General features: G+C 39.3%; 1 protein-coding gene across 6 annotated transcripts in view; it reads right to left on the bottom strand.

The window, feature by feature from the left end:
* Window positions 1-25,262, bottom strand: part of ODAD2 (outer dynein arm docking complex subunit 2) — a 173,443-nt gene that overhangs the window by 123,256 nt on the left and 24,925 nt on the right. For 5 of the 6 annotated variants that reach the window (XM_061436262.1, XM_061436260.1, XM_061436261.1 and 2 more), the window contains 3 exons: window positions 21,088-21,284; window positions 11,058-11,156; window positions 1,640-1,787 (listed from right to left, as the gene is read on the bottom strand). In XM_061436262.1, the coding sequence (XP_061292246.1) occupies window positions 1,640-1,787; window positions 11,058-11,156; window positions 21,088-21,284 (444 nt within the window). Of the gene's footprint in view, window positions 1-1,639; window positions 1,788-11,057; window positions 11,157-21,087; window positions 21,285-25,262 lie in introns of those variants that run through there. The other variant, XM_061436266.1, reaches the window with a different exon arrangement.

Below are 25,262 nucleotides of genomic sequence, written 5' to 3'. Positions count from 1 at the left end.
CTGGAAATGTCTACCTCCACCTTTGATTCTGCTGCCAGAATTTTCTTTTTCTAAACTTTATTGAGGGATAACTGGCAAATATAATTGTATATCTCAGCAGTCCCCAACCTTTTTAGCACCAGGGACCAGTTTCATGGAAAACATTGCACGCCTCACATGCGATGTTCACAGTAGGGGTCGCACTCCTATGAGAATCTAGTGCTGCCACTGACCTGACGGGTGGCGTAGCTCAGGTGGTAATGCAAGTGATAGGGAGCGGCTGTAAATACAGATGAAGCTTCACTCACTAGCCTGCCACTCACCTCCTGCTGTGTGCCCAGTTGCTAACAGGCCACGGCCTGATACAGGGGACCCTGATACATTGGGAATCCTTGGTATATCTCATGTGCACAGTGTGTTGCTTTGACAACCACAAACACTGTAGAATGATCACTAAGATAATCAACTTGTCCTGCTCTCCATGATGTCAGTAGATTCCTTTGAACCTGTCATGTCTTCAGGAAGATTACCAAACTTTAACTGTCAACTTTAATTCTAATTTCCCATTTTCCCAATTTCTTGACTAATTTTTCTCAGGATTCAGGAAAACATAAAAGAATTCTCTGAGACGTGCTTAGAGTTGCAGCTGAGATGATGCCAACAGAGGAAGTGGACATATTTTTCTTTTAGGAAAAACTTTTTTAGCTTACTTATACCTATCAGATTGCTCACCTGGCGGGAGGGAGGAGCTTTTCTGAATTCATGAAAATATGCATATAGACTGTTTGAGCTGTCAGCTTGGGATGACCTCAAAGGTACAGGAAAAGTACCCTTTAGTAATTTAGGAGTCATGTAAATTTCTTTAAATATGCAAAGCCTAGCAAATGGAGGAGGACAAGCTGAGGTAAGTCAGAGTGTTGTTTTCAAAAGGACTTCTGGATGGTAACTTTAGACAGGGCCTAGCTATTACCAAGATTCACTGTCCAACATCAGAAATTAATATTGATCTGGGTTTGAGCAAATCATTTTCCTTGCCCCACCCTTATCTGAGGACTTAAATACAATATTATATGGGTCATTTATTTATTATTACAAAATGTTTTCACACATGGCATCTCACGTAAGAGAGTAGCAGAAACACATATTTTAAGTACCTACAATGTATCAGACACCACACCACATCTTTCACCTGTGTTTTCTCAGTCCTTAAAATAATCCTAGAGTGGATATTACTAATTTTACCCCATGGGTCAGGAAGATTAAGGCTGCAAACCATACTTTTCAACAGTCACAGATAGTTAGCAACACAATCTAGAATTCAGTCTAAGTCCAACTTCAAAACCCCTTGCTCTTTCCATCATGCCATCCTGCTAGTCACACAGTGGTGTAAGTCACAATATCTGACGGCTGCCATGGTCCACTGCCTTCTCCCCACCTAGGGGAGAGGGCTGGTACCAGGCAGCCCAACTGCTCCATGAGGACAAATCTCACTATCCTCAGAGTAATAAGACCTTCCCATGTGCACACTTAAATAATAATAGGGATAGTTACTACCGTTACTTGAAAGAAATATATAGTAAACTTGAAAGCAGAATATATATTTTGGGGAAAAAATTTAAAATAAACATTGCAAATACAGTATAAAAAGTTTCTCTCTCACCTTCAAATATTTCACCAGCTTCTGAATTTGCCAATATTCTGATGGCAAATCTGCATTTGCTTCCTGACGATGATCAGGTTGTTCTTCATCTTCCTCACTTTCTGAGGAGCTGTCACTAATAATTTCCTCAATCTTTTCAACACTCTTACTAGGAACAACAACATATAATAAGTATGTTTATGCTACAGTATGCTTATGTTACTATTTCAGCAACATACATTGATACATAAACTATGGATAAGATACCAACACCATCAGAATTGTGGAAGATCTTTGTTAACATCTACATGAGGTGATGAATAAACACATGCCTTTATAGCAGGTGCATTTCAATATTATTGCTATGGTACAATAATAATAATAAAAAAGTAGTAAAAAATGAAAAAGGTATTAGGTAAATGACCTAAGACTCCCACTTGTCATAGTGATAAAATAACTTAAATAATGGGTGGCTATTTATATTTGTGTTTCTTCCATTTCTTTACTTGAAATTGAATACAATTGAAAATTCAGTTTTCCAACTGCACTGGCCACACTGCAACTGCTCAACAGTCATGTATGTCGAGTGGCTAGCACACAGGACAGCTCAGAAATAAACCATTTCTATTACTGCAGGAAGTTCAGTTGGGCAACACTGACAGTGCCCCAAAGGGAAAGGCATTTTTTCCCTTACCAAAGACAGTTAGTTCACTTTATTCCATCCTGCTCTGAGGCTTTTAACTCAATATCAAGGTCATGGACACATGGAACATATTGAATTCACTCTTATTTTCTTTCTTTCTCTCTCTATCCCCCCAGATGTGCTCTCCATAAACATCTTTTTTATTTTATTTTTTCCATTTGGAAGCATAGTAGGAGGACAGGTAGTTGTCCAGTTTCATTAATTCTAAAGGTTCTACCATTTTCTTAATTTCTCAAAGACTTTTTGGCACACAGAGCTCCAATTCTTGTACTTTCAAAAGTCAGAATGGTACAACTGTGCTCTCTGAGCCACAGTGCGGTGAAATCCTGAACCAAAGTGCCTGGTCCAACGAAACAAGACACATGAACTGAGTGTCAGATTTATGTATTCTCTTGTCCAAAAGATGTTAGGAAACCTGAATTGGTTACAGAGAAAAATCTGATAGATCAGATTAGTAGACCTGGAAGGCGTTATACTAAGTGAAATTAGTCAGAGTAAAACAAATACTATATCACTTCACTTATATGTGGAATCTCAGAGGAAAAAAAAAAAAAAAAGCAAAAAACAACCAAATTCATAGAAATCAGACTTGTGGTTACCAGAGTTGGAGGGAGGAGAAATTGGAGGAAGAAGGTCAAAAGGTACACACTTATAAGATAAATAAGTACTAAGGATGTAATGCACAACATATTGACTACAATTAACACTGCTGTGGGGTGTATTTGAAAGTTGCTTAGAGAGTAAATCTAAGTTCTCATCATGAGGAAAGAATTACTTGTAACTATATAAGGAGATGAAAATTAACTGAACCTATTGCAATCATTCCACTATATATACATACATATATATATATATATATATATGCTGCTGCATCACTTCAGTTGTGTCCGACTCTGTGCGACCCCATAGACGGCAGCCCACCAGGCTTCCCCGTCCCTGGGATTCTCCAGGCAAGAACACTGGAGTGGGTTGCCATGTCCTTCTCCATTGCATGAAAGTGAAAAGTGAAAGTGAAGTCACTCAGTCGTGTCCGACTCTAGCGACCCCATGGACTGCAGCCTACCAGGCTCCTCCGTCCATGGGGATTTTCTAGGCAAAATTACTGGAGTGGGGTGCCATTGCCTTCTCCAATACATATATATATATATATATATATGTTATTAAGGGGTGTGTGTGTGTGTGTATATATATATATATATATATGTTATTAAGGGGTACACCATAAGCTTTGACTGTGTAGATCACAACAATCTGTGGAAAATTCTTCAAGAGATTGGAATACCAGACCACCTGACCTGCCTCTTGAGAAGTCTGTATGCAAATCAAGAAGCAACAGTTTAACTGGATCTGGAACAAAAGACTGGTTCCAAATTCAGAAAGGAGTACATCAAGGCTGTATACTGTCACTCTGCTTCTTTAACTTATATACAGAGTACATCATGAAAAATGCCAGGCTGGATGAAGCACAAGCTGGAATCAAGATTGCTGGGAGAAATATCAATAATCTCAGATATGCAGATGACACCACCCTTATGGCAGAAAGTGAAGAGGAACTAAAGAGCCTCTTGATGAAAGTGAAAGAGGAGGGTGAAAAAGTTGGCTTAAAGCGCAACATTCAGAAAACTAAGATCATGGCATCTGGTCCCATCACTTCATGGCAAATAGGTGGGGAAACAATGGAAACAGTGAGAGTTATTTTCTTGGGCTCCAAAATCACTGCAGATGGTGACTTCAGCCATGAAATTAAAAGACACTAGCTCCTTGAAAGAAAAGCTATGACAAACCTTTTTAACAGCATGTTAAAAAGCTGCTGCTGCTACTAAGTCGTGTCAATCATGTCCAACTCTGTGCAAAAGACATTATTTTCTGACAAACTTCTGTCTAGTCAAAGGTATGCTTTTTCCAGTAGTCATGTATGGATGTGAGAGTTGGATCTTAGGGAAGGCTGAGCACCAAAGAATTGATGCTTTTAAACTGTGGTGTTGCAGAAGACTCTTGAGAGTCCCTTGGACATCAAGGAGATCAAAACAGTCAATCCTAAAGGAAATTAACCCTGAATGTTCATTGGAAGAACTGATGTTGAAGCTGAAGCTCCAATACTCTGGCCACATGATGCAAAGAACTGACTCACTGGAAAAGATCCCGATGCTGGGAAAGATTGAAGGCAGAAGGAGAAGGGGATGACAGAGGAGGAGATGGTTGAATGGCATCACCAACTCAATGTACGTGAGTTTGAGCAAGCTCTGGGAGTTGGTGCTGGACAGGGAAGCCTGGCATACTCCAGTCCATGGGGTCTCAAAGAGTCAGACACAACTGAGCAACTGAATTGAACTGAAGAAAAGAGAAGTCTCAATTCAGTAATCTAAACTCACATCTAAAGAAACTAGAAAAAGAAGAGCAAAACAAACCCAAAGCAAAGAGAGAAAAGAAACTAATAAAGAAAAGAACGAACAAAACTGAAAACAGAAACAACTTGAAAAATCAATTTAAAAAACTGCTTCTTGAAAAGATCAATAAAATTGACAAACCTCTAACAAGACTGACAAAGAAAAAGAGAAGACACAAATTTCCAGTATCAGAAATGAATGAGATGTAGCATATCACTTCAGATCCTGCTGACAACAAAAAGATAATAAAACTATGAACAACTGAACACAGACTAAACTGATAATTTAAAGAAATTGATTTCTTTAAAGGTACAAATTACTGTCACTTAACCAATACGAAACACATAATTCTTGCCTGGAGAATCCCCGGGATGGGGGAGCCTGGTGGGCTGCTGTCTACGTTTGCACAGAGTCAGACACGACTGTAGTGACTTAGCAGCAGCAGCAGCAGCAGCAGGCTTCCCTGGTGGCTCAAACGGTAACGTGCCTGCCTGCAATGCGAGAGACCTGGGTTCAACCTGAGTTCGATCCCTGGGTTGGGAAGATCCCCTGGAGAAGGAAATGGCAACCCACTCCAGCATTCTTGCCTGGAAAATCCCATGGATGGAGGACCCTGATAGGCTACAGTCCATGGGGTCGCAAAGAGTCAGACACAACTGAGTGACTTCACTTTCACTTTCATGGCTACTAATGGAATTAATTCATAACTTAAAAAACAAGTGTCTTCAGTTTCAGATGATTTCACTGGAGAATTCTACCAAGCATAAAAAAACAAACACGAATTTTACACAATCTCTTCCAGAAAACAGAAGAGAACTGAACTCATTTTATGAAGTCTGATATCAAAACTGAAGTACATACAGAAACAAAACACTGCTATTGAATATCCTTCATGAGTGTAGATGCAAAAATCCTTAACAAAATGTTAAGCACATATAAATATATATATGTAAAGCTGGGCTGGAAGAAGCACAAGCTGGAATCAAGATTGCCAGGAGAAATATCAATAACCTCAGATATGCAGATGACACCATCCTTATGGCAGAAAGTGAAGAGGAACTAAAAACCCTCTTGATGAAAGTGAAAGAAGAGAGTGAAAAGTTGGCTTAAAGCTCAACATTCAGAAAACGAAGATCATGGCATCTGGTCCCATCACTTCATGGCAAATAGATGGGGAAACAGCGTCAGACTTTATTTTTGGGGCTCCAAAATCACTGCAGATGGTGACTGCAGCCATGAAATTAAAAGATGCTTACTCCTTGGAAGGAAAGGTATGACCAACCTAGACAGCATATTCAAAAGCAGAGATATTCCTTTGCCAACAAAGGTCCATCTAGTCAAGGCTATGGTTTTTCCAGTGGTCATGTATGGATGTGAGAGTTGGACTGTGGAGAAAGCTGAGCGCCAAAGAATTGATGCTTTTGAACTGTGGTGTTGAAGAGGACTCTTGAGAGTCCCTTGGACTGCAAGGAGATCCAACCAGTCCATCATCCTAAGGGAGATCAGTCCTGGGTCTTCACTGGAAGGACTGATGCTGAAGCTGAAACTCCAATACTTTGGCCACCTCGTGCAAAGAGCTGGATTGGAAAAGACCCTGATGCTGGGAGGGATTGGGGGCAGGAGGAGAAGGGGACGACAGAGCATGAGATAGCTGGATGGCATCACCAACTCGATGGACATGAGTCTGAGTGAACTCTGGGAGTTGGTGATGGACAGGGAGGCCTGGCGTGCTGCGATTCATGGGGTCGCAAAGAGTCGGACACGACTGAGCGACTGAACTGAACTGAACTGAAAGCTATATATATGTAAAGAAGGACCAAGTGCAGTTTATTCCAGGAATGCAAGTCTGCTTCAGGATTCAAAAATCAACCAGTGTAATCCACTATAGTAACAACCTACAGAAGAAAAATGGAATGATCATACTAATTGATGCAGAAAAAGCATGTGACAGAATTCAACACTCAGTGGTATTAAAACTCTCAGAAAAACAAGAGTAGCGGGGAATTTCCTCAACTTAAAGAATATCTGCAGAAAAACTCTGAGAAGGCAACGGCACCCCACTCCAGTACTCTTGCCTGGAAAATCCCACGGACGGAGGAGCCTGGTGGGCTGCAGTCCATGGGGTCGCTAAGAGTCGGACACGACTGAGAGACTTCACTTTCACTTTTCACTTTAGTGCATTGGAGAAGGAAATATCAACCCACTCCAGTGTTCTTAACTGGAGAATCCCAGGGATGGCGGAGCCTGGTGCGCTGCCATCTATGGGGTCGCACAGAGTCGGACACGACTGAAGGGACTTAGCAGCAGCAGCAGCAGCAGCAGCAGCACAAAAACTATCATCATACTTACTGGTGAAAGACAGAATGCTGTCCTCTTAAGACTAAGAAAAAGGAAGGAAGAACTTTTACCTTGATCATTGATAGTTAACAGTACTGGTGTTTCTACTTCTGGATGTAAATCTAACAAAACATGTACTGGACTTTTATGCTGAAAATTACAAACTGCTGGTGAAAGAAACCAAAGCCTTAAATAAACAGTCATACAGTCTACACAGTAAAGATACCAATTTTCTCAAAATTGAGATAGGGTTTCACCGTAACTTCTATCAAAATCTTCAGTTGTTGTTGTTCAGTCACTCAGCTGTGTCTGACTCTGCAACTGCATGGACTGTAGTACGTCAAGCTTCCCTGTCTTTCACCACCTCTCAGAGCTTGCTTAAACTCATGTCCATTGAGTTGGTTGGAGAAGGCAATGGCACCCCACTCCAGTACTCTTGCCTGGAGAATCCCATGGATGGAGGAGCCTGGTAGGCTGCAGTCCATGGGGTCGCTAGGAGTCGGACACGACTGAGCGTCTTCACTTTCACTTTTCACTTTCATGCATTGGAGAAAGAAATGGCAACCCACTCCAGTGTTCTTGCCTGGAGAATCCCAGGGACGGGGGAGCCTGGTGGCAGCCGTCTATGGGGTCGCACAGAGTTGGACACGACTTAAGTGACTTAGCATAGCATAGCATTGAGTTGGTGATGCCATCCAACCATCTTTCTTCGGTTGTCCCCTTCTCTTCCTGCCTTCAGCCTTTCCCAGTATCAGGTCTTTTCTAATGAGTCAGCTCTTCGCATCAGGTGGCCAAAGTACTGGAGTTTCGGCTTCAGCATCAGTTCTTCCAATGAATATTCAGGATTGTTTTCCTTTAGGATTGACTGTTTTGATCTCCTTGCAATCCAAGGGACTCTCAAGAGTCTTCTCCAACTCCACAGATTAAAATCTTCAGTAAGTTTTTTTTTTTTTTTAGCATGATCATTCTAAAATGTATGTGGAAAGGAAAATGAGTAGAATAACTCAAAACAATTTTGGGATAAAATAATAAAGGGAGAGGAATCACTTTACCAGATTTCAAGAATAACTATAGAGCTATAATAATCAAGATTGTGTGCTATCAAGATTGTGTGCTAGGGCTATATATAAAAATTAGCTGAACAGAATGGAGACTCAGAAATAGCCCCGAGTACACCCACCTGATGCTTGACTAAGGTGAAAACACTGAACATCAGTAGGTTACAAAAAAGAATCTTGATGTATATATAAATTTTATATAAAATTAAACTCAAAATGAATACCAGCCTTAAATGTAAAATTATTACAACTTTTAGGAAAAAATCATTGGAGATAATCTTCAGGATCAAGGGCTTCATGAAGAGTTCTTAGACATGACATCAAAAGCACAATCCACAGAAGAAAAACTAATAAATCAGACTTCATCAAAAACTGTTCTCCCAGAGGCCCTATTAAGAGGAAGAAAAGACAAGGTACAGAGAGGGAGAAAATACCTGCAAACTAACATATACAATGAAGGATATCCTAGAGAGATAGATGAAGAACTCTCAAAACTCAACATTTTGAAAAACAAATGATTCAATTAAAAATGAGCAAAAGATATAGACAGACATTTCACTGAAGAGCGTAAACAGATAGCAATAAGTTCATGACAAGATATTAACATCATGAGCCATTAGGGAAATGCAAAGACTGCAATAAGCTGTCACCGCACAGATTTTAGGACAGCTAAAATAAAACAACAAAACCAAATATTGGCGAGGATGAGGGGAACTGAGTCTCTCATACATCACTGGTGGGAACACAAAATGGTGCCACCACTCTGGAAAAGCTAAGTAGTTTCCTAAAAAGCTAAAAACACAATTACCATATATATCAGCAACTGGGCATTTACCCTAGGGGAATAAAAACTTTCATCTGTACAAAAACCTGTATGTGATTGTTTATAGCAGTTTTATTTTTAAAAGCCAAAAGCTGCAAACAGCTAAAATGTGCCTTAATACATGAAAAACTTTAAAAGCTGTGGTATATCCATACAATGGAATGCCACTCAGCAAAATGCATGCAACAATTAGGTGGATCTCAAGGGTATTATGGTGTTGGAAAATAAGTCAATATAAAAACAACATATGAATCTATCTATACGGCAGTCCAAAATGACAAAATTATGAAAGCAGATGACTGTTGCTAGGAAGTGGGGATTATGGGGGAACAAAAGTGGTTGTGACCATAACAGGGTAGCCGGAGGACACGTATGGGGTGAACAGTTCTCTAGCCTGGTTGCCACGGTCACCATAACAAATTACACATGATAAAATGACACTGAACTATGCATTGTCCCAATGGAGGGAAAGAGCAAATTAGCCAAGATGGTGGTGGTCAGGCTCTCTTGCCCCACAGCCTCTCACTCTTGCCCCACGTTTTATAAATACATGGTTATGTGACAGCTGACATCACTTACAGCACTGCACACCCGTATCACGATGTACCCACTTGGCCGTGGGCCACTTCTGCTCTGGTACCCGAAAAGCCCTGGAGGCTGCCTTATGTCTGTGTTACGGCCATGTTATGGCCGCGTTAGGGACGTGTTATGGCTGTGTCTGCTGGGTCAACCACAAGAGAATACAGCGTGTCTGCTGCTACAGCTGCTATGCCAGTCAGGAGAGAATAAACGTGTCTGCAGTTTCTACGATTCCTTACATTTTCTTCCAGCTTTGCTTGTTGCCTACCCTGGGTTCAGTGAACAGTGATATAGCAAAACACATATACATTGTACCAATGTTAATTTCTTGGTTTTGATCTTGTACAGTAGTTATGTAAAATGCAGGATTTAACTGTTGGGGGGAACTAGGTGAAGGGCATATGGGATCTCTCTGCACTATCTCTGCAACTTTCTGTGACTCTACAAATATTTCAAAGTAAGAATTTTTTAAGAATTGTCAAAATTTGAATAATTTATTATTCCTAACTTTCCAAGATGGCATATATGTTTTAGAGTGTCTTAAAGTTTGTTTTCTTTTGAACTGTGCAAATTTTATAGTATGAAATTCCTGCCATTTCTCCCTGCCTCCCAAACTTAAAAGCAGCTGAACTTTCTCCCCAGATATGTCACTTTTATTGTCAAACTGAAAACTGGGTAAGAAGCTTAACAGTTGGTTTTTGACTAATGGCTGTTTTAATGAGAAATTACATATGTCACTTTAGAATTAGCAGAGCCATTGGTGATCAGTAAGTAAGGCTCAGAAAGATGACGATTTTGCTATGACAGAGGCAAGAGATTAGCTAAGAGTCCTGTTTTGCTACCATTCCCTGGGTTGGGAAGATCTCCTGGAGTGGGAAATGGCGATCCACTCCAGTATTTTGCCTGAAAAATCCCATGGACAGAGGAGCCTGGCAGTCTACAGTCCAAAGGGTTGTAAAGAGTTGAACATGACTGAGCAACTGAACACACATGCAGTTAACAGCTTTTTGCATTAAATATATGTGTTTACAAACAGTTAGCTAATACCAGTAGATCACTGTATTTAACTCCACATTAGGGACATACAGTTTTCTGGGGCAGAAGCCCACTGTACCCCTCTTTGCCTGGCCAAGCAATAAAGCTATTAATTTCTACTTTATCCCCCCAAAATAGCTCCACATTGAAAATTATCCTATATATTTAAAGAAACCCATTATTACCCTTCTTACAGCATTTCTACTATATCAGTATAGATATCATAAGACCCTAATGTGAAAGTAAAGCACCATTAATCAGTATTAACTAGCTGTTATGTAGGAGTGGCTTTAAAGAACTGATCCTCAAGTGGTAAAGAATCTGTTTGCAATTCAGGAGACTCAGAAGACATGGGTTCAATCTGCAGGTCGAGAAGATCCTCTGGAGAAGAAATGGCAACCCACTCCAGTATTCTTGCCTGGAGAATCCCGTGGACAAAGAAGCCTACTGGGCTGCAGTCCATAGGGTCGCAAACAGTTGGACATGACTGAGAACACACACGTTAATAGAAACTCACCGAATTAACTGTGCTCTTCCAGGTGAAACAGATGATCTGGACTTTTCAAGTTTTCCTCCATGTTTTTCTACTTGGGTGTCTCTTAGTGTATTTCTGCTCCTAAAGAAATATTAATTATATTAATTACTTTATGCTAATAGAATATTAAAAATATAAATGTGTACAAATATTCCATCATTATCATGCACCCAAATGATATGTTTTCCTGACAGAGAATGACTATGAGTTTCAGTCTCATCTGACACCTGAGAGGTCCCTTCTGTCCTGTCCTGCAAGCAGAGCCATGAATTTTATATAATGGAGAAACACTTGTCCAATATTTCTTTGGGCCAGAAACAGGTCTTCACAGGTTGCTATCACTGGAAAGGTCCTTCAGTCTATGTCTTCTACCCTGAGTCCCAACTGCCTGTGTTCTCCTTGCCCACCCAACATCACAGCAGGGCCTGTGTCGATTTTCTGGACATTCTCAAGCTTAGTATACTTTTTGGAATATACTGGTTTGCACTGAATCCTTGTTTAGTAAATTCTTAACTGAAAAAAAAGTGAGCACATGGAAAAAGCAGTATTTTATAATTCATCCCCCAGTTAACAGATGAGCCCAAACACTTATCATTTTCAGACTCACCCTTTCAAAGAGAGCCACAAGGTCAAATACCCGCAAATCAGGGAGAATCAGAGGAGCAAGGTGTCTCACCTCCCACAAGTCTCCCCTCTCTCAGCTCTCTGAGTCTGTGTCCAAAATACAATCACCTGTGCTTCTTGGAATCCCTATAGGTGAGGGTCCCCACATGACCAGTAGGGAGCCCGTTCTTAATAAGGGGACAACATGGAACACTAAAAATACACTGAAACTTGTAACCCATTTGCTAAAACTTCACAAAGTGCTCTAGGTGCTTCTGACTGCTTTGGTGTTGGCAACATTGGCCTTTATTCTTTGCTTTGGCACCAATTTACAAAGGGTCCTGAATGGAGCTGCTGCTGCTGCTGCTAAGTCGCTTCAGTCGTGTCCGACTCTGTGCGACCCCATAGACAGCAGCCCACCAGGCTCTGCTGTCCCTGGGATTCTCCAGGCAAGTACATTTCAGACTTTCATAAAACTAGTGTCCACTTTACTCAGGCCTGTCACATGTTTCAGATTCTATCCTTTTTATAGTATTCATTTAAAGTTCTCTTAATACACATGGTACCACCGCTATGAAGTTTCCCCTAATTAACTTCACATGATTTTTTATTTTTTTAACTAATTTATTTAATTGGAAGCTAATTACTTTACATTACTGTAGCAGTTTTTGCCATACATCGACATGAATCAGCTATGGGTGCACATGTGTTCCCCATCCAGAACCCCCCTCCCACCACTGGTCATCCCAGGGCACCAGCCCTGAGCACCCCGTCTCATGTATCGAACCTGGACCAGCAATCCGCTTCACATATGATAATATACACGTTTCAACACTACCCTCTCAAATCATCCCACCCTTGCCTTCTCCCATTGAGTCCAAAAGACTATTCTTTACATCTGTGTTTCTTTTGCTGTCTCACATACAGGGTCATCGTTACCATCTTTCTAAATTCCATATATATGCGTTAGTATACTGTATTGGTGTTTTTCTTTCTGACTGACTTCACTCTGTATAATAGGCTCCAGTTTCATCGACCTCATTAGAACTGATTCAAATGCATTCTTTTTAATGGCTGAGTAATACTCCATTGTGTATATGTACCACAGCTTCCTTATCCATTCATCTGCCGATGGACATCTAGGTTGCTTCCATATCCTGGCTATTGTAAACAGTGCTGCGATGAACAAGATGAACATTGTCTCTTTCAAATCTGGTTTCCTCAGTGTGTATGCCCAGCAGTGGGACTGCTGGGTCATATGGCAGTTCTATTTCGTTTTTTTAAGGCATCTCCACACTGTTCTCCATAGTGGATGTACTAGTTTGCACCAACAGTGTAAGGGGGTTCCTTTTTCTCCACACCCTCTCCAGCATTTATTGTTTGTAGACTTTTTGATGGCAGCCATTCTGACTGCCGTGAGATGGTACCTCATTGTGGTTTTGATTTGCATTTCTCTGATAATGAGCGATGCTGAGCATCTTTTCATGTGTTTGTTAGCCATCTGTATGTCTTCTTTGGAAAAATGTCTGTTTAGTTCTTTGGCCCATTTTTTGATTGGGTCATTTATTTTTCTGGAATTGAGCTGCAGGAGCTGCTTGTATATTTTTGAGATTAATTCTTTGTCAGTTGCTTCATTTGCTATTATTTTCTCCCATTCTGAAGGCTGTCTTTTCACCTTGCTTATAGTTTCCTTCGTTGTGCAAAAGCATTTAAGTTTACTTAGGTCCCATTTGTTTATCTTTGCTTTTATTTCCATTACTCTGGGAGGTGAGTCATAGAGGATCCCGCTGTGATGTATGTTGGAGAGTGTTTTGCCTATGTTCTCCTCTAGGAGTTTTATAGTTTCTGATCTTACATTTATATCTTTAATCCATTTTGAATTTATTTTTGTGTATGGTGTTAGAAAGTGTTCTAGTTTCATTCTTTTACAAGTGCTTGACCAGTTTTCCCAGCACCTCTTGTTAAAGAGATTGTATTTTCTCCACTGTATATTCTTGCCTCCTTTGTCAAAGATAAGGTGTCCTTAAGTGTGTGGATCTATCTCTGGGCTTTCTATTTCATTCCATTGATCTATATTTCTGTCTTTGTGCCAGTACCATACTGTCTTGATGACTGTAGCTTTGTAGTATAGTCTGAAGTCAGCCAGGTTGATTCCTCCAGTTCCATTCTTCTTTCTCAAGATTGCTTTGGCTATTTGAGATTTTTTTGTATTTCCATACAAATTGTGAAATTATTTGTTCTATTTCTCTGGAGAATACTGTTGGTAGGTTGATAGGGACGGCACTGAATCTATAGATTGCTTTGGGTAGTATACTCATTTTCACCATATTGATTTTACCAATCCATGAACATAGTATATTTCTCCATCTATTTGTGTCATCTTTGATTTCTTTCACCAGTGTTTTATAGTTTTCTATATATAGGTCTTTTGTTTCTTTAGGTAGATTTATTCCTAAGTATTTTATTCTTTTTGTTGCAATGGTGAATGGAATTGTTACCTTAATTTCTCTTTCTGTTTTCTGATTGTTAGTGTATAGGAATGCAAGGGATTTCTGTGTGTTAATTTTATATCCTGCAACTTTACTATATTCATTGACTAGCTCTAGTAATTTTCTGGTGGAGTCTTTAGGGTTTTCTATGTAGAGGATCATGTCATCTGCAAACAGTGAGAGTTTTACTTCTTCTTTTCCAATCTGGATTCCTTTTATTTCTTTTCTTCTCTGATTGATGTGGCTAAAATTTCCAAAACTATGTTGAATAGTAGTGGTAAGAGTGGGCACCCTTGTCTTGTTCCTGAATTTGGGGGAAATGCTTTCAATTTTTCACCACTGAGGATAATGTTTGCTGTGGGTTTATCATATATGGCTTTTATTTTGTTGAGGTATGTTCCTTCTATTCCTTCTGGAGGGTTTTTATCATAAATGGATGCTGAATTTTGTCAAAGGCCTTCTCTGCATCTATTGAGATAATCATATGGTTTTTAATCTGTCAATTTGTTAATGTGGTGTATCACAATGATTGATTTGCAGATATTAAAGAATCCTTGCATCCCTGGGATAAAGCCCACTTGGTCATGATGTATGATCTTTTTAATATGTTTTTGGATTCTGTTTGCTAGAATTTTGTTAAGGATTTTTGCATCTATGTTCAGTGATATTGGCCTGTAGTTTTCTTTTTTTGTGGCATCTTTGTCTGGTTTTGGTATTAGGGTGATGGTGGACTCAGAATGGGTTTAGAAGTTTACCTTTCTCTGAAATTTTCTGGAAGAGTTTGCATAGGATAGGTGTTATCTCTTCTCTAAATTTTTGGTAGAATTCAGCTGTGAAGTCATCTGGTCCTGGGCTTTTGTTTGCTAGAAGATTTCTGATTACAGTTTTGATTTCTGTGCTTGTGGTGGGTCTGTTAAGATTTTCTATTTCTTCCTGGTTCAGTTTTGAAAAGTTCCACTTTTCTAAGAATTTGTCCATTTCTTCCAAGTTGTCCATTTTATTGGCATATATTTGCTGATAGTAGTCTCTTACGATCTTTTGTATTTCTGTGTTGTCTGTTGTGATTTCTCCACTTTAATTTCTGATTTGATTCTTCTCCCTTTTTTTCTTGATGAGTCTGGCTAATGGTTTGTCTATTTATCTTCTCAAAGAACCAGCTTTTAGCTCTGTTGATTTTGGTTATGGTCTCCTTTGTTTCTTTTTCATTTATTTCTGCCCTGATTTTTATGATTTCTTTCCTTCTACTAACCCTGGGGTTCTTCATTTCTTCCTTTTGTAGTTGCTTTAGGTGTAGAATTAGTTATTTATTTGACTTTTCTCTTGTTTCTTGCAGTAAGCTTGTATTGCTATGAACCTTCCCCTTAGCACTGCTTTTACTGAATCCCATAGGTTTTGGATTGTTATGTTTTCATTTTCATTCGTTTCTATGCATATTTTGATTTTTTATTTCTTTTTTGATTTCCTCTGTGATTTGTTGTTTATTCAGAAGTGTATTGTTTAGCCTTCATATGTTTGTATTTTTAATATTTTTCCAGTAGTTGACATCTAATATTACTGCATTGTGATCAGAAAAGATGCTTGGAATGATTTCACTTTTTTTAAAATTTACAAAGGCTAGATTTAAGGCCCAAGATGTGGTCTATCCTGGAGAAGGTTCTGTGTGCACTTGAGCAAAAGGTGAAATTCATTGTTTTGTGGTGAAATGTCCTACAGACATCAATTAGGTCTAACTGGTCCATTGTATCATTTAAAGTTTGTGTTTCCTTGCTAATTTTCTGTTTAGTTGATCTATCCATAGGTATGAGTTGGGTATTAAAGTCTCCCACTATTGTGTTACCATTAATTTCCCCTTTCATACTTGTTAGCATTTGTCTTACATATTGTGGTGTTCCTATGTTGGGTGCATATATATTTACAATTGTTATATCTTCTTCTTGGATTGACCCTTTGATCATTATGTAGTGTCCTTCTTTGTCTCTTTTCACAGTCTTTATTTCAAAGTCTATTTTATCTGATATGAGTATTGCTACTCCTGCTTTCTTTTGGTCTCCATTTGTGTGAAATATCTTTTTCCAGCCCTTCACTTGCAGTCTGTATGTGTCCCTTGTTTTGAGGTGGTTCTCTTGTAGGCAGCATATATAGGGGTCTTGTTTTTGTATCCATTCAGCCAGTCTTTGTCTTTTGGTTGGGGCATTCAACCCATTTACATTTAAGGTAATTATTGATAAGTATGATCCCGTTACCATTTACTTTGTTTTGGGTTCGAGTTTATAAAGCCTTTCTGTGTTTCCTGTCTATAGAAGATCCTTTAGCATTTGTTGAAGAGCTGGCTTGGTGATGATGAATACTCTCAGCTTTTGTTTGTCTGTAAAGCTTTTGATTTCTCCTTCATATTTGAATGAGATCCTTGCTGGGTACAGTAATCTGGGTTGTAGGTTTTTCTCTTTCATCACTTTAAGTATGTCCTGCCATTCCCTTCTGGCCTGCAGAGTTTCTATTGAAAGATCACCTGTTATTCTTATGGGGATCCCCTTGTGTGTTATTTGTTGTTTTTCCCTTGCTGCTTTTAACATTTGTTCTTTGTGTTTGATCTTCATTAATTTTATTAAAATGTGTCTTGGGGTGTTTCACCTTGGGTTTATCCTATTTGGGACTCTCTGGGTTTCTTGGACTTGGGTGGCTATTTCCTTCCCCATTTTAGGGAAGTTTTCAACTATTATCTCCTCAAGTATTTTCTCATGGCCTTTCTTTTTGTGTTCTTCTTCTGGGACTCCTATGATTCGAATGTTGGGGCATTTGACATTGTCTCAGAGGTCTCTGAGGTTGTCCTCATTTCTTTTTATTCTTTTTCTCTTTTTTCCTCTCTGCTTCATTTATTTCCACCATTCTATCTTCCACCTCACTTATTCTATCTTCTGCCTCGGTTATTCTACTGTTGGTTCCCTCCAGAGTGTTTTTGATCTCAGTTATTGCATTATTCATTATTGATTGACTCTTTTTTATTTCTTCTAGGTCCTTGTTAAACTTTTCTTGCATCTTCTCAATCCTTGTTTCCAGACTGTTTATCTGTAACTCCATTTTGTTTTCAAAATTCTGGATCATTTTTACTATCATTATTCTGATTTCTTTTTCAGGTAGATTCCCTATCTCCTCCTCTTTTGTTTGGTTTGGTGGGCATTTATCTTGTTCCTTTACCTGCTGAATATTTCTCTGCCTTTTCATCTTGTTTAGATTGCTATGTTTGGGGTGGCCTTTCTGTATGCTGGAAGTTTGTGGTTCCTCTTTATTGTGGAGGTTCCTCCCTGTGGGTGGGATTGGACGAGTGGCTTGTCAAGGTTTCCTGGTTAGGGAAGCTTGCATCAGTGTTCTGGTGGGTGGAGCTGGATTTCTTCTCTCTGGAGTGCAATGAAGTGTCCAGTAGTGAGTTTTGAGGTGTCTATAGGTTTGATGTGACTTTGGGCAGCCTGTATATTAATGCTTAGGGCTATGTTCCTGCACTGCTGGAGAATTAGCATGGTATGTCTTGCTCTGGAACTTGTTGGCTCTTGGGTGGAGCTTTGTTTCAGTGTAGGTATGGAGGCTTTTGGATGAGCTCTTGTCAATTAATGTTCCCTGGAGTCAGGAGTTTTCTCGTGTTATCAAGTTTTGGATTTAAGCCTCCTGCCTCCGGTTTTTCAGTCTTATTCTTACAGTAGCTTCAAGACTTCTCCATCCATACCACACCAATGATAAAACATCTAGGTTAATGGAGAAAAGATTCTCCACAGTGAGGGACACCCAGAGAGGTTTGCAGAGTTACATACAGAAGAGAAGAGGGATGAGGGAGATAGAGGTGACCAGGAGGAGAAGAGGAGGAATCAAAAGGGGGGAGAGCAATGTAGCCAGTAATCAATTCCCTATGTGCTCTCCACAGGCTGGAACACCCAGAAAGGTTCACTGAGTTACACAGAGAAGAGAAGACAGAGAAAGGAGAGATGACCAGGAGGAGAAGAGGGGGAGTTAAAAGGAGAGAGACAGATCTAGCCAGTAATCAGTTCCCTAAGTGTTCTCCATAGCCCAGAATATCCAAAGAGATTCACAGCACTGGGTAAAGAAGAGAAAGGGGAGGGAGGAGATAGAGGTGACCTGGGGGAGAAAAAGGAAAGTCAGAGGGAGAGGGCAATCAAGCCAGTAATCACACACCTAAGTAAAAATGGGTACTGAAGATTGGATTCTTAAAGGTACAAAATTGATAACAAATACCAAAAAGCAAAGATTAAAAATCTAGAGTAGAGGTTAGACTCTCAAAAATACAGTAGTAAAAATACAAAACAAAATCACAAAAAATAATTTAAAATATATATGAAATTTGCTTTAAAAATAGGGTCTTTTTTGTCAAGGTAATAGCAGGCTATAAAAATGAAAATTAAAGGAGTAATAAAGGGCTTTAAAAGATGCTTACTTCTTGGAAGAAAAGTTATGACCAACCTAGACAGCATATTGAAAAGCAGAGACATTACTTTGCCAACAAAGGTCTGTCTAGTCAAGGCTATGGTTTTTCCAGTGGTCATGTATGGATGTGAGAGTTGGACTGTGAAGAAAGCTGAGTGCCGAAGAATTGATGCTATTGAACTGTGGTGTTGGAGAAGACTCTTGAGAGTCCCTTGGACTGCAAGGAGATCCATCCAGTACATTCTGAAGGAGATCAGCCCTGGGATTTCTTTGGAAGGAATGATGCTAAAGCTGAAACTCCGTAGTTGACTCATTGGAAAAGACTCTGATGCTGGGAGGGATTGGGGCAGGAGGAGAAGGGGACGACAGAGGATGACATGGCTGGATGGCATCACTGACTCGATGGACATGAGTCTGGGTGAACTCCGGGAGTTGGTGATGGACAGGGAGGCCTGGCGTGCTGTGATTCATGGGGTCACAAAGAGTCGGACACGACTGAGCAACTGAACTGAACTGAACTGAAAGGGCTTAAAAATAAATTTATTTTTTTAATTTAAAAATGATAATAGTAAAATATATCTAGGAATTTCTCTAGAGCTGTTGTGGGTAGTATGGGGTCAGTTCAGTTTCAGATAGTTCCTTGTTCCAGCTTATACTTCTTCTCGAGGCCTACAGGCCCCTTCCAATGTAGTAGGTGCTAACTATAGGGTTTTAATCTGTTGCACCTGTCACTTTGTTTATTTTGGCTTCTTCTGTTTGCAAGTCTCTTCAGTGTCTAGTTTCTGCTCTGACACAAGGGGGTGGAGGTGGTCACTTATTTAGGCTCACTTGTTCAATTGTGCTGTGGGGAGGGAGTAACACTGCAAACAAATATCACTGGTGTGTGTAGGGAGCGCTCACAGTGTCTGGGCCACAGTGGGTTTGCCCCCATTCACGGAATGTGTGCCTTTGCAGTCTACACTGCTCAAGCTCCAGGTTGCTTGGCAGGGGAACTGTCTAAAGCAGGCCCTGGGTTGTATGCACTTCCCAGGTCTAAGCCACTCAGGTTCAGGTTCTCGGGTACTCCACAAAGGCACAGACTCAGTTGGGCCTGTGTTCTGTGCCCTTCCCAGGTCCAAGCAGCTCAGGCAAAAAGGTGCTTGGCAAGCGCACTCTCCCCAAGTGTGTCTTATCTCCTCCCCTGTCCCAGCTGCTCTGTTTCCTGGGTGCACAGCGGGAGCGCTGTCTCAGGTGTGCTGTGTGTCTCCTTTAGGGAGCTGATCACTGGCTGCAACCTTCCTGGTGCATGTCAACCGTCCAGGATCTCAGGAAGACTTGGTTAGCAACTGGGAGCCTGCTCACAGTTTGGTAGAGAATGCCATCGCGGGCAGAGATTGCCCCTTGCTGGCTCTGGCTGCCGCCCACCTGCCTCTCTGCCTCCAGTGGGAGATGGGCTGGTCTGCAGCCAGCTAGCTCTTCTTTGGTATTCACTCAGTCCTTTGTTCTGTGAGCAGCCTGGCAGTGCCTTAGGTTAGAGCTTTTTGCGGGAAAGTTCTCTCTCTCACACGCTTTCTTTTTTTTCTCTCTCTGGCTATCCCACAGTTTGGGTTGCTATCTCACATTAGCTCCCTCAGATTGCCCTCAGGGCATTCAGGCCTGGTCCTTAACCTAAGCAATACAGCCTGTGCCTCCCTGTTCAGCCCCCACTTGCTGGTGGCAGATGCGAGCGTCTGGGCTACTTCTCTGCTGGGAGTTGTAGTTAGGCACGTAATCTGTGGGTTTTATTTATTTATTTTTTCCTCCCAGTTATGTTGCCCTCTGAGATTCCAAAACTCCCCTTAGACCTGCCACTGAGAGGGTTTCCTGATGTTTGGATACTTCTCCTTCTTTACGACTCCCTCCTAGGATGGGTATCCGTCCCTAACTCTTTTGTCTCTCTTTTTATCTTTTATATTTTATCCTACCTCCTTTTGAAGACAATGGACTGCCTTTCCAGGTGCCTGATGTCCTCCACCAGTATTCAGAAGTTGTTTTGTGGAATTTTCTCAGTGTTCAAATGATCTTTCAATGAATTTGTGGGGGAGAAAGTGGTCAGGAGACCACTTTCCTATTCCTCCACCATCTTAGGACTGCCTCCTGATTTTATATTTAATCACATAATTTAACACTACTTAATCAGGTCCCTACCACAATGTTTACATTCCCCCATGAGATTCCTCCATGTGTTTTATCATCATTTTCATTTGTTATTTGCCCTGACTCACCAACCACATGAAAGTGAATTGTGCTCTCCTTCCATGGTCCTCTGTACACAAACCCAGTTTGATGTCAAATCTTTCTTCTTGGAACATGAAGAGGGGAAAAGGGAACCAACCTGTAATTACTTTGGAGGGAGGTGTATGTATATACTATGTATTTTCCTCCAGTGAAATGAAGTTATGTGAAAAGTTAGATAAACATGTGGTAGGGAAGTATGTATCAGAAAACCCATTATGTTAATATCTACCTACTCTTTGGAACTGACACTGGTCCTCCAGTTTAAACTTGGCTCCAATCTCTTGGTCAGTTGACTCCTTCCCAGGTTAATTCGGTTCTTCTCCTGTGTACTCTTGCGGGAAGTAACACTAGCTTTGTGTGTAATGGCCACTTCCTCCTTAGGTGCCTCATTAGGCTGATCCTTTTGTGGTTGTTCACTGAATTTAATTTCCTTCAATTAATAAAAAAATAAAAAAAAGAGCGTATTTTTATAATGATACTGTTTCTGAATTATCTCATGCTATCTGAAAATTCACCACCCTGGTGATAAATTCAAGATGTCTCAAGATGCTCTAACTTGTGTTGCTTAGCAACACAAATTGAATCTGGGCAACTTCAAGACTAAGCCCTCTACTGGAGTTAGGCTGACAGTAATGGGATGATCCTAAACTCACAGCTCTTAAGCAGCCCACACAGATACTGCAGCAGGGCTGGATTGACTCACTCCTCACCACCACCTGAAAAAAATTATACTCAAACCCTATAAAGGCTGAGATGCATCTTAGTCAAATTGCTGAGACCAAGGATAAAGAGATCATCTTGCAGGTAGCTAGAAACTGAAGACACTTTATAGACAGAAGAAGAAACATAACAATTAAAATACACTTCTCATCAGAGACAATGCAATCCAGAAGACAAGGGAGGGATACAGTTAAGGTGATGAAAAGGGAAAAAATTCACATCCTCTCAACTCAAAATTCTATACAGAGGGAAAAAAATCTTTTGAAAATAAGGATAAAATAGACATTCACAGATGTAGAAAAGCTGAGAGAATTCATTATCAGAAAGACCTAGGATAAAAATTGTTCATGGAGCTCTTCAGTCAGAAGGAATCTCATACTACACAGAACATGGATCTACATAAAATAATGCTGAAATGATAAAAATAAATATAAAAGACTCATTGTGGTGAGGGGTTACCACACCACATATGTTACTAGTAACCACATGTTGTTACTAGTAACAACAACATGTTACTAGCATGTTGAAGTAAAATTCATGACTACAATAGTACAAAGGACTGGGAGTGGCATTTGAAGCCACTTGTAAGGTTCTTAGACTAGTGGTAAAACTGTAAAATATTGTTCCAAGGCACACTCTATAAATTAGAGACATATATGCCCAAGTGAGATACTTTTAAAAAGTAGCACAACTGATGAACTAATAGCATAAATAAAATGGAATCATTTCTAAAAGTTCAATTAATCCAAAAGGGGAAGAATAAAAGGAGACAAGGAATAAATGACACTAATAAAAGCAAATAGCAAAATAGTAAATGTAATTTAACTCTATCAGTAGGAACTTTAAATGAAAGTGATTTAAAGACTTCAATTAAAAGAACTCATCACATTGGACGTAAAAGGAAAACCTAACTATTTGTAGTCTAAAAGAAACCACTTTATATATAAAGGTATAAATACATTATAAGTAAAAGGCTGAAGAAAAATATTCTATGAAATCGAGAATCAAAGCAGAAATGCCTATATTAGACATTAGACAATCAGACAAAAAGGGACTTCAAAACAAATAATATTATCAGAGGTAAAGAGAGAGACACACAATGACAGAGCCAATTACCACCCAATTCTAATTATGTTCACAATAGAATTTCAAAAGACATAAAGCAGAAATAGAACAGGAAAAACAGATAAATCCACAATTAGGAAACTTCAAAACTCCCCTCTCAGAAATCAACAAAATGAGCAAAACAAAACTTAATAAGAATATAAAAGACCTGAGGAAAACTATCAACCACCTGAATGTAACTGACATTTATGGAACACATCACACACAGCAGCAGAAAACACATTCTTCTCAAAAGCACAAGGAAAAGTCCACCAAACTGACCAAATTGTAAGCCATAAAACAAACATCCACAAATTTAAAAGAACTGGAATCATATAAAACACTTTCTCTTAATAAAATGGACATAAGCTAGAAACTCGTAAAAAGATATGTGGAAAATCTTCAGATATATTGATTTGCATGAAAACATAGAGTCTCTGGGAGACAGTTCACATGGTGCTGTTAAAGAAACTCACAGCATAAAATTTCATATTAAAAAATATAGGTCTCAAACCAATTCCTAAGCTTCCAACTCAAGAAATTAAATAAGAGCAAATTAAGCTTGAAGAGATCAGAAGAAATAAAATTATAAGAGCAGAAATAAAATAAAGTAGAAAGAAAACAACAAAGAAAATCAATGAAACAAATAATTGTTCTTTGAAAAGACCAGTAAAATTGATCACTTTTTCCCAGATGAGTTAAGAACAAAGAGAAGATATAAGTGACCAATATTAGGCATGAAAGATGGATCCTTTAGAGAGCAAATCCTCTAGACATCAGAAGATAATAGTGGAGTAGTATTTGATGTCAATACATTAGGTAAGTTAGACAAAATGTACAAATTCATTGAAAGCTATGAACCACAAATGCTTAGCAAGAGAAAGAAATATCAATAGTTCTGTATCTATTAAAGAAATAAAATTCTCAACATAAACCCTTTCAACAACGAAACCTTCAAATAGAGATGGCTTCCTTGGTAAACTCTACCAAACATTAACAAAGAAATAAGACTCAATCTATATGAAGAATTCCAGAAAGAAGAAAAGTAGTGAATACTTCCAAATTCATTTGTGGCCACATTACCCAGATACAAAAACCAGACAAAGACATTAAAAGATAACTACTAAGCCACATCCTTCATGACTATAGATACAAAAATCCTCAGTAAAATATTATCAAATTACGTTTAACAACGCTAAACAGGGTAAGAGATCGTGACCAAGTTGGAATTATCCTGGGATTCAATATTAGTTCAACATTCAAAAATCAATGACCATATCAACAGAATAATTATGTGATCATCTCAAGAGATGCAGTAAAATCACCACCTCCAAGCAGGAATGGACTCATTTCCCATGGTGTAAGTTGAGGCCTCATGGGAAGCATGTCCTCCTGGCCAGGTGAGTGTAAGCAGAGACGCAGTGGGGAGACCAAACTTCTACTCACTGCCCAGTGGTGTTGAGGCACCCTACACCACCAGGTTACCAATGGAGTCTAAGCGAGGAACTTGGATTTTTACATGCACTTTGCAGTACCCCAGACCTACACCATGAAGCCTACACTTAGAGAAATCCTGCTAAAACAAGACTGCCATAAAATACAAAGTTTCATAATATAATCCAAAAATGTCCAAGACACAATGTCAAAAAAATCACTCACCATACCAAGAACAAGGAAATGTCACAACCTGAATGAGAAAGGACGTTGAATAATTGATGCTTATACCAAGATAAAATAGATGATGGAATAATCTCAAACAGATGTCGGAGTAAGATTTTAAAGTAGCCATCATAAAAATGCTTCAACAATCAATAATAAGACTTGAAACAAATGAAAAATTCGAAAGTTTCAGCAAATAAATAGATGATATAAAGAAGAACCAAATAGAAATTTTGAAATTTAAATTTACAAACCAAAATAACTTCCTGGATAGTTTGGCAACAGGATGGAGAAGAGAGAACCTGTGAACTTGAGGACAAACAATAGAAATTACCCAGTTTGAACCACAAAGAGAAAATACATTGGAAAAATAAATAAATAAACAGAGCCTCAAGATCTGTGGGACAGTAGAAAAAAATCCAACATTCATGTTATCAGAGCACCAGAAGGAGAGGAGAAAGAAGGTCAGACTCTAAGAATGTCAGAAGTTTTCCCCAACTTGGAAAAAGACATAAATGTAAGATTCAAGAAGTTGAGCAAACCCTAAACAGAATAAACCCAAAGAAATTCCTATCAAGAGACATAATAATCTAACTCCATAAAACCAAAGTCAAGGAAAAGTAACAGCAATGAGAGAGAAAAAACATTTTACCTATAAGACAGAAACAATTAAGAACAGATTTCTCATTAGAAAACATGGAGGCCAGAAAGACTGGAAACATTTTCCAAGTGCTGAAAATAAAGAACTGTCAACACAGAATACTATATACAGTGGAAGTATTCATTAGGAATAAAGGGATTTTCAAGATGTTCTCAAATAAAGGAAAACAAAGAGAATTTGTCACCAACAGACCTACCTCCAAAGAATAAGAAGTTCTGAAACAGAAAGGATATGATAAGGAAATTGGCAACACCAGAAAGGAAG

Source organism: Bos javanicus, chromosome 13 (genome assembly GCF_032452875.1).
Source record: "Bos javanicus breed banteng chromosome 13, ARS-OSU_banteng_1.0, whole genome shotgun sequence".
NCBI lineage: Eukaryota > Metazoa > Chordata > Mammalia > Artiodactyla > Bovidae > Bos > Bos javanicus.
This window is presented reverse-complemented; position numbering and strand designations above follow the sequence as displayed.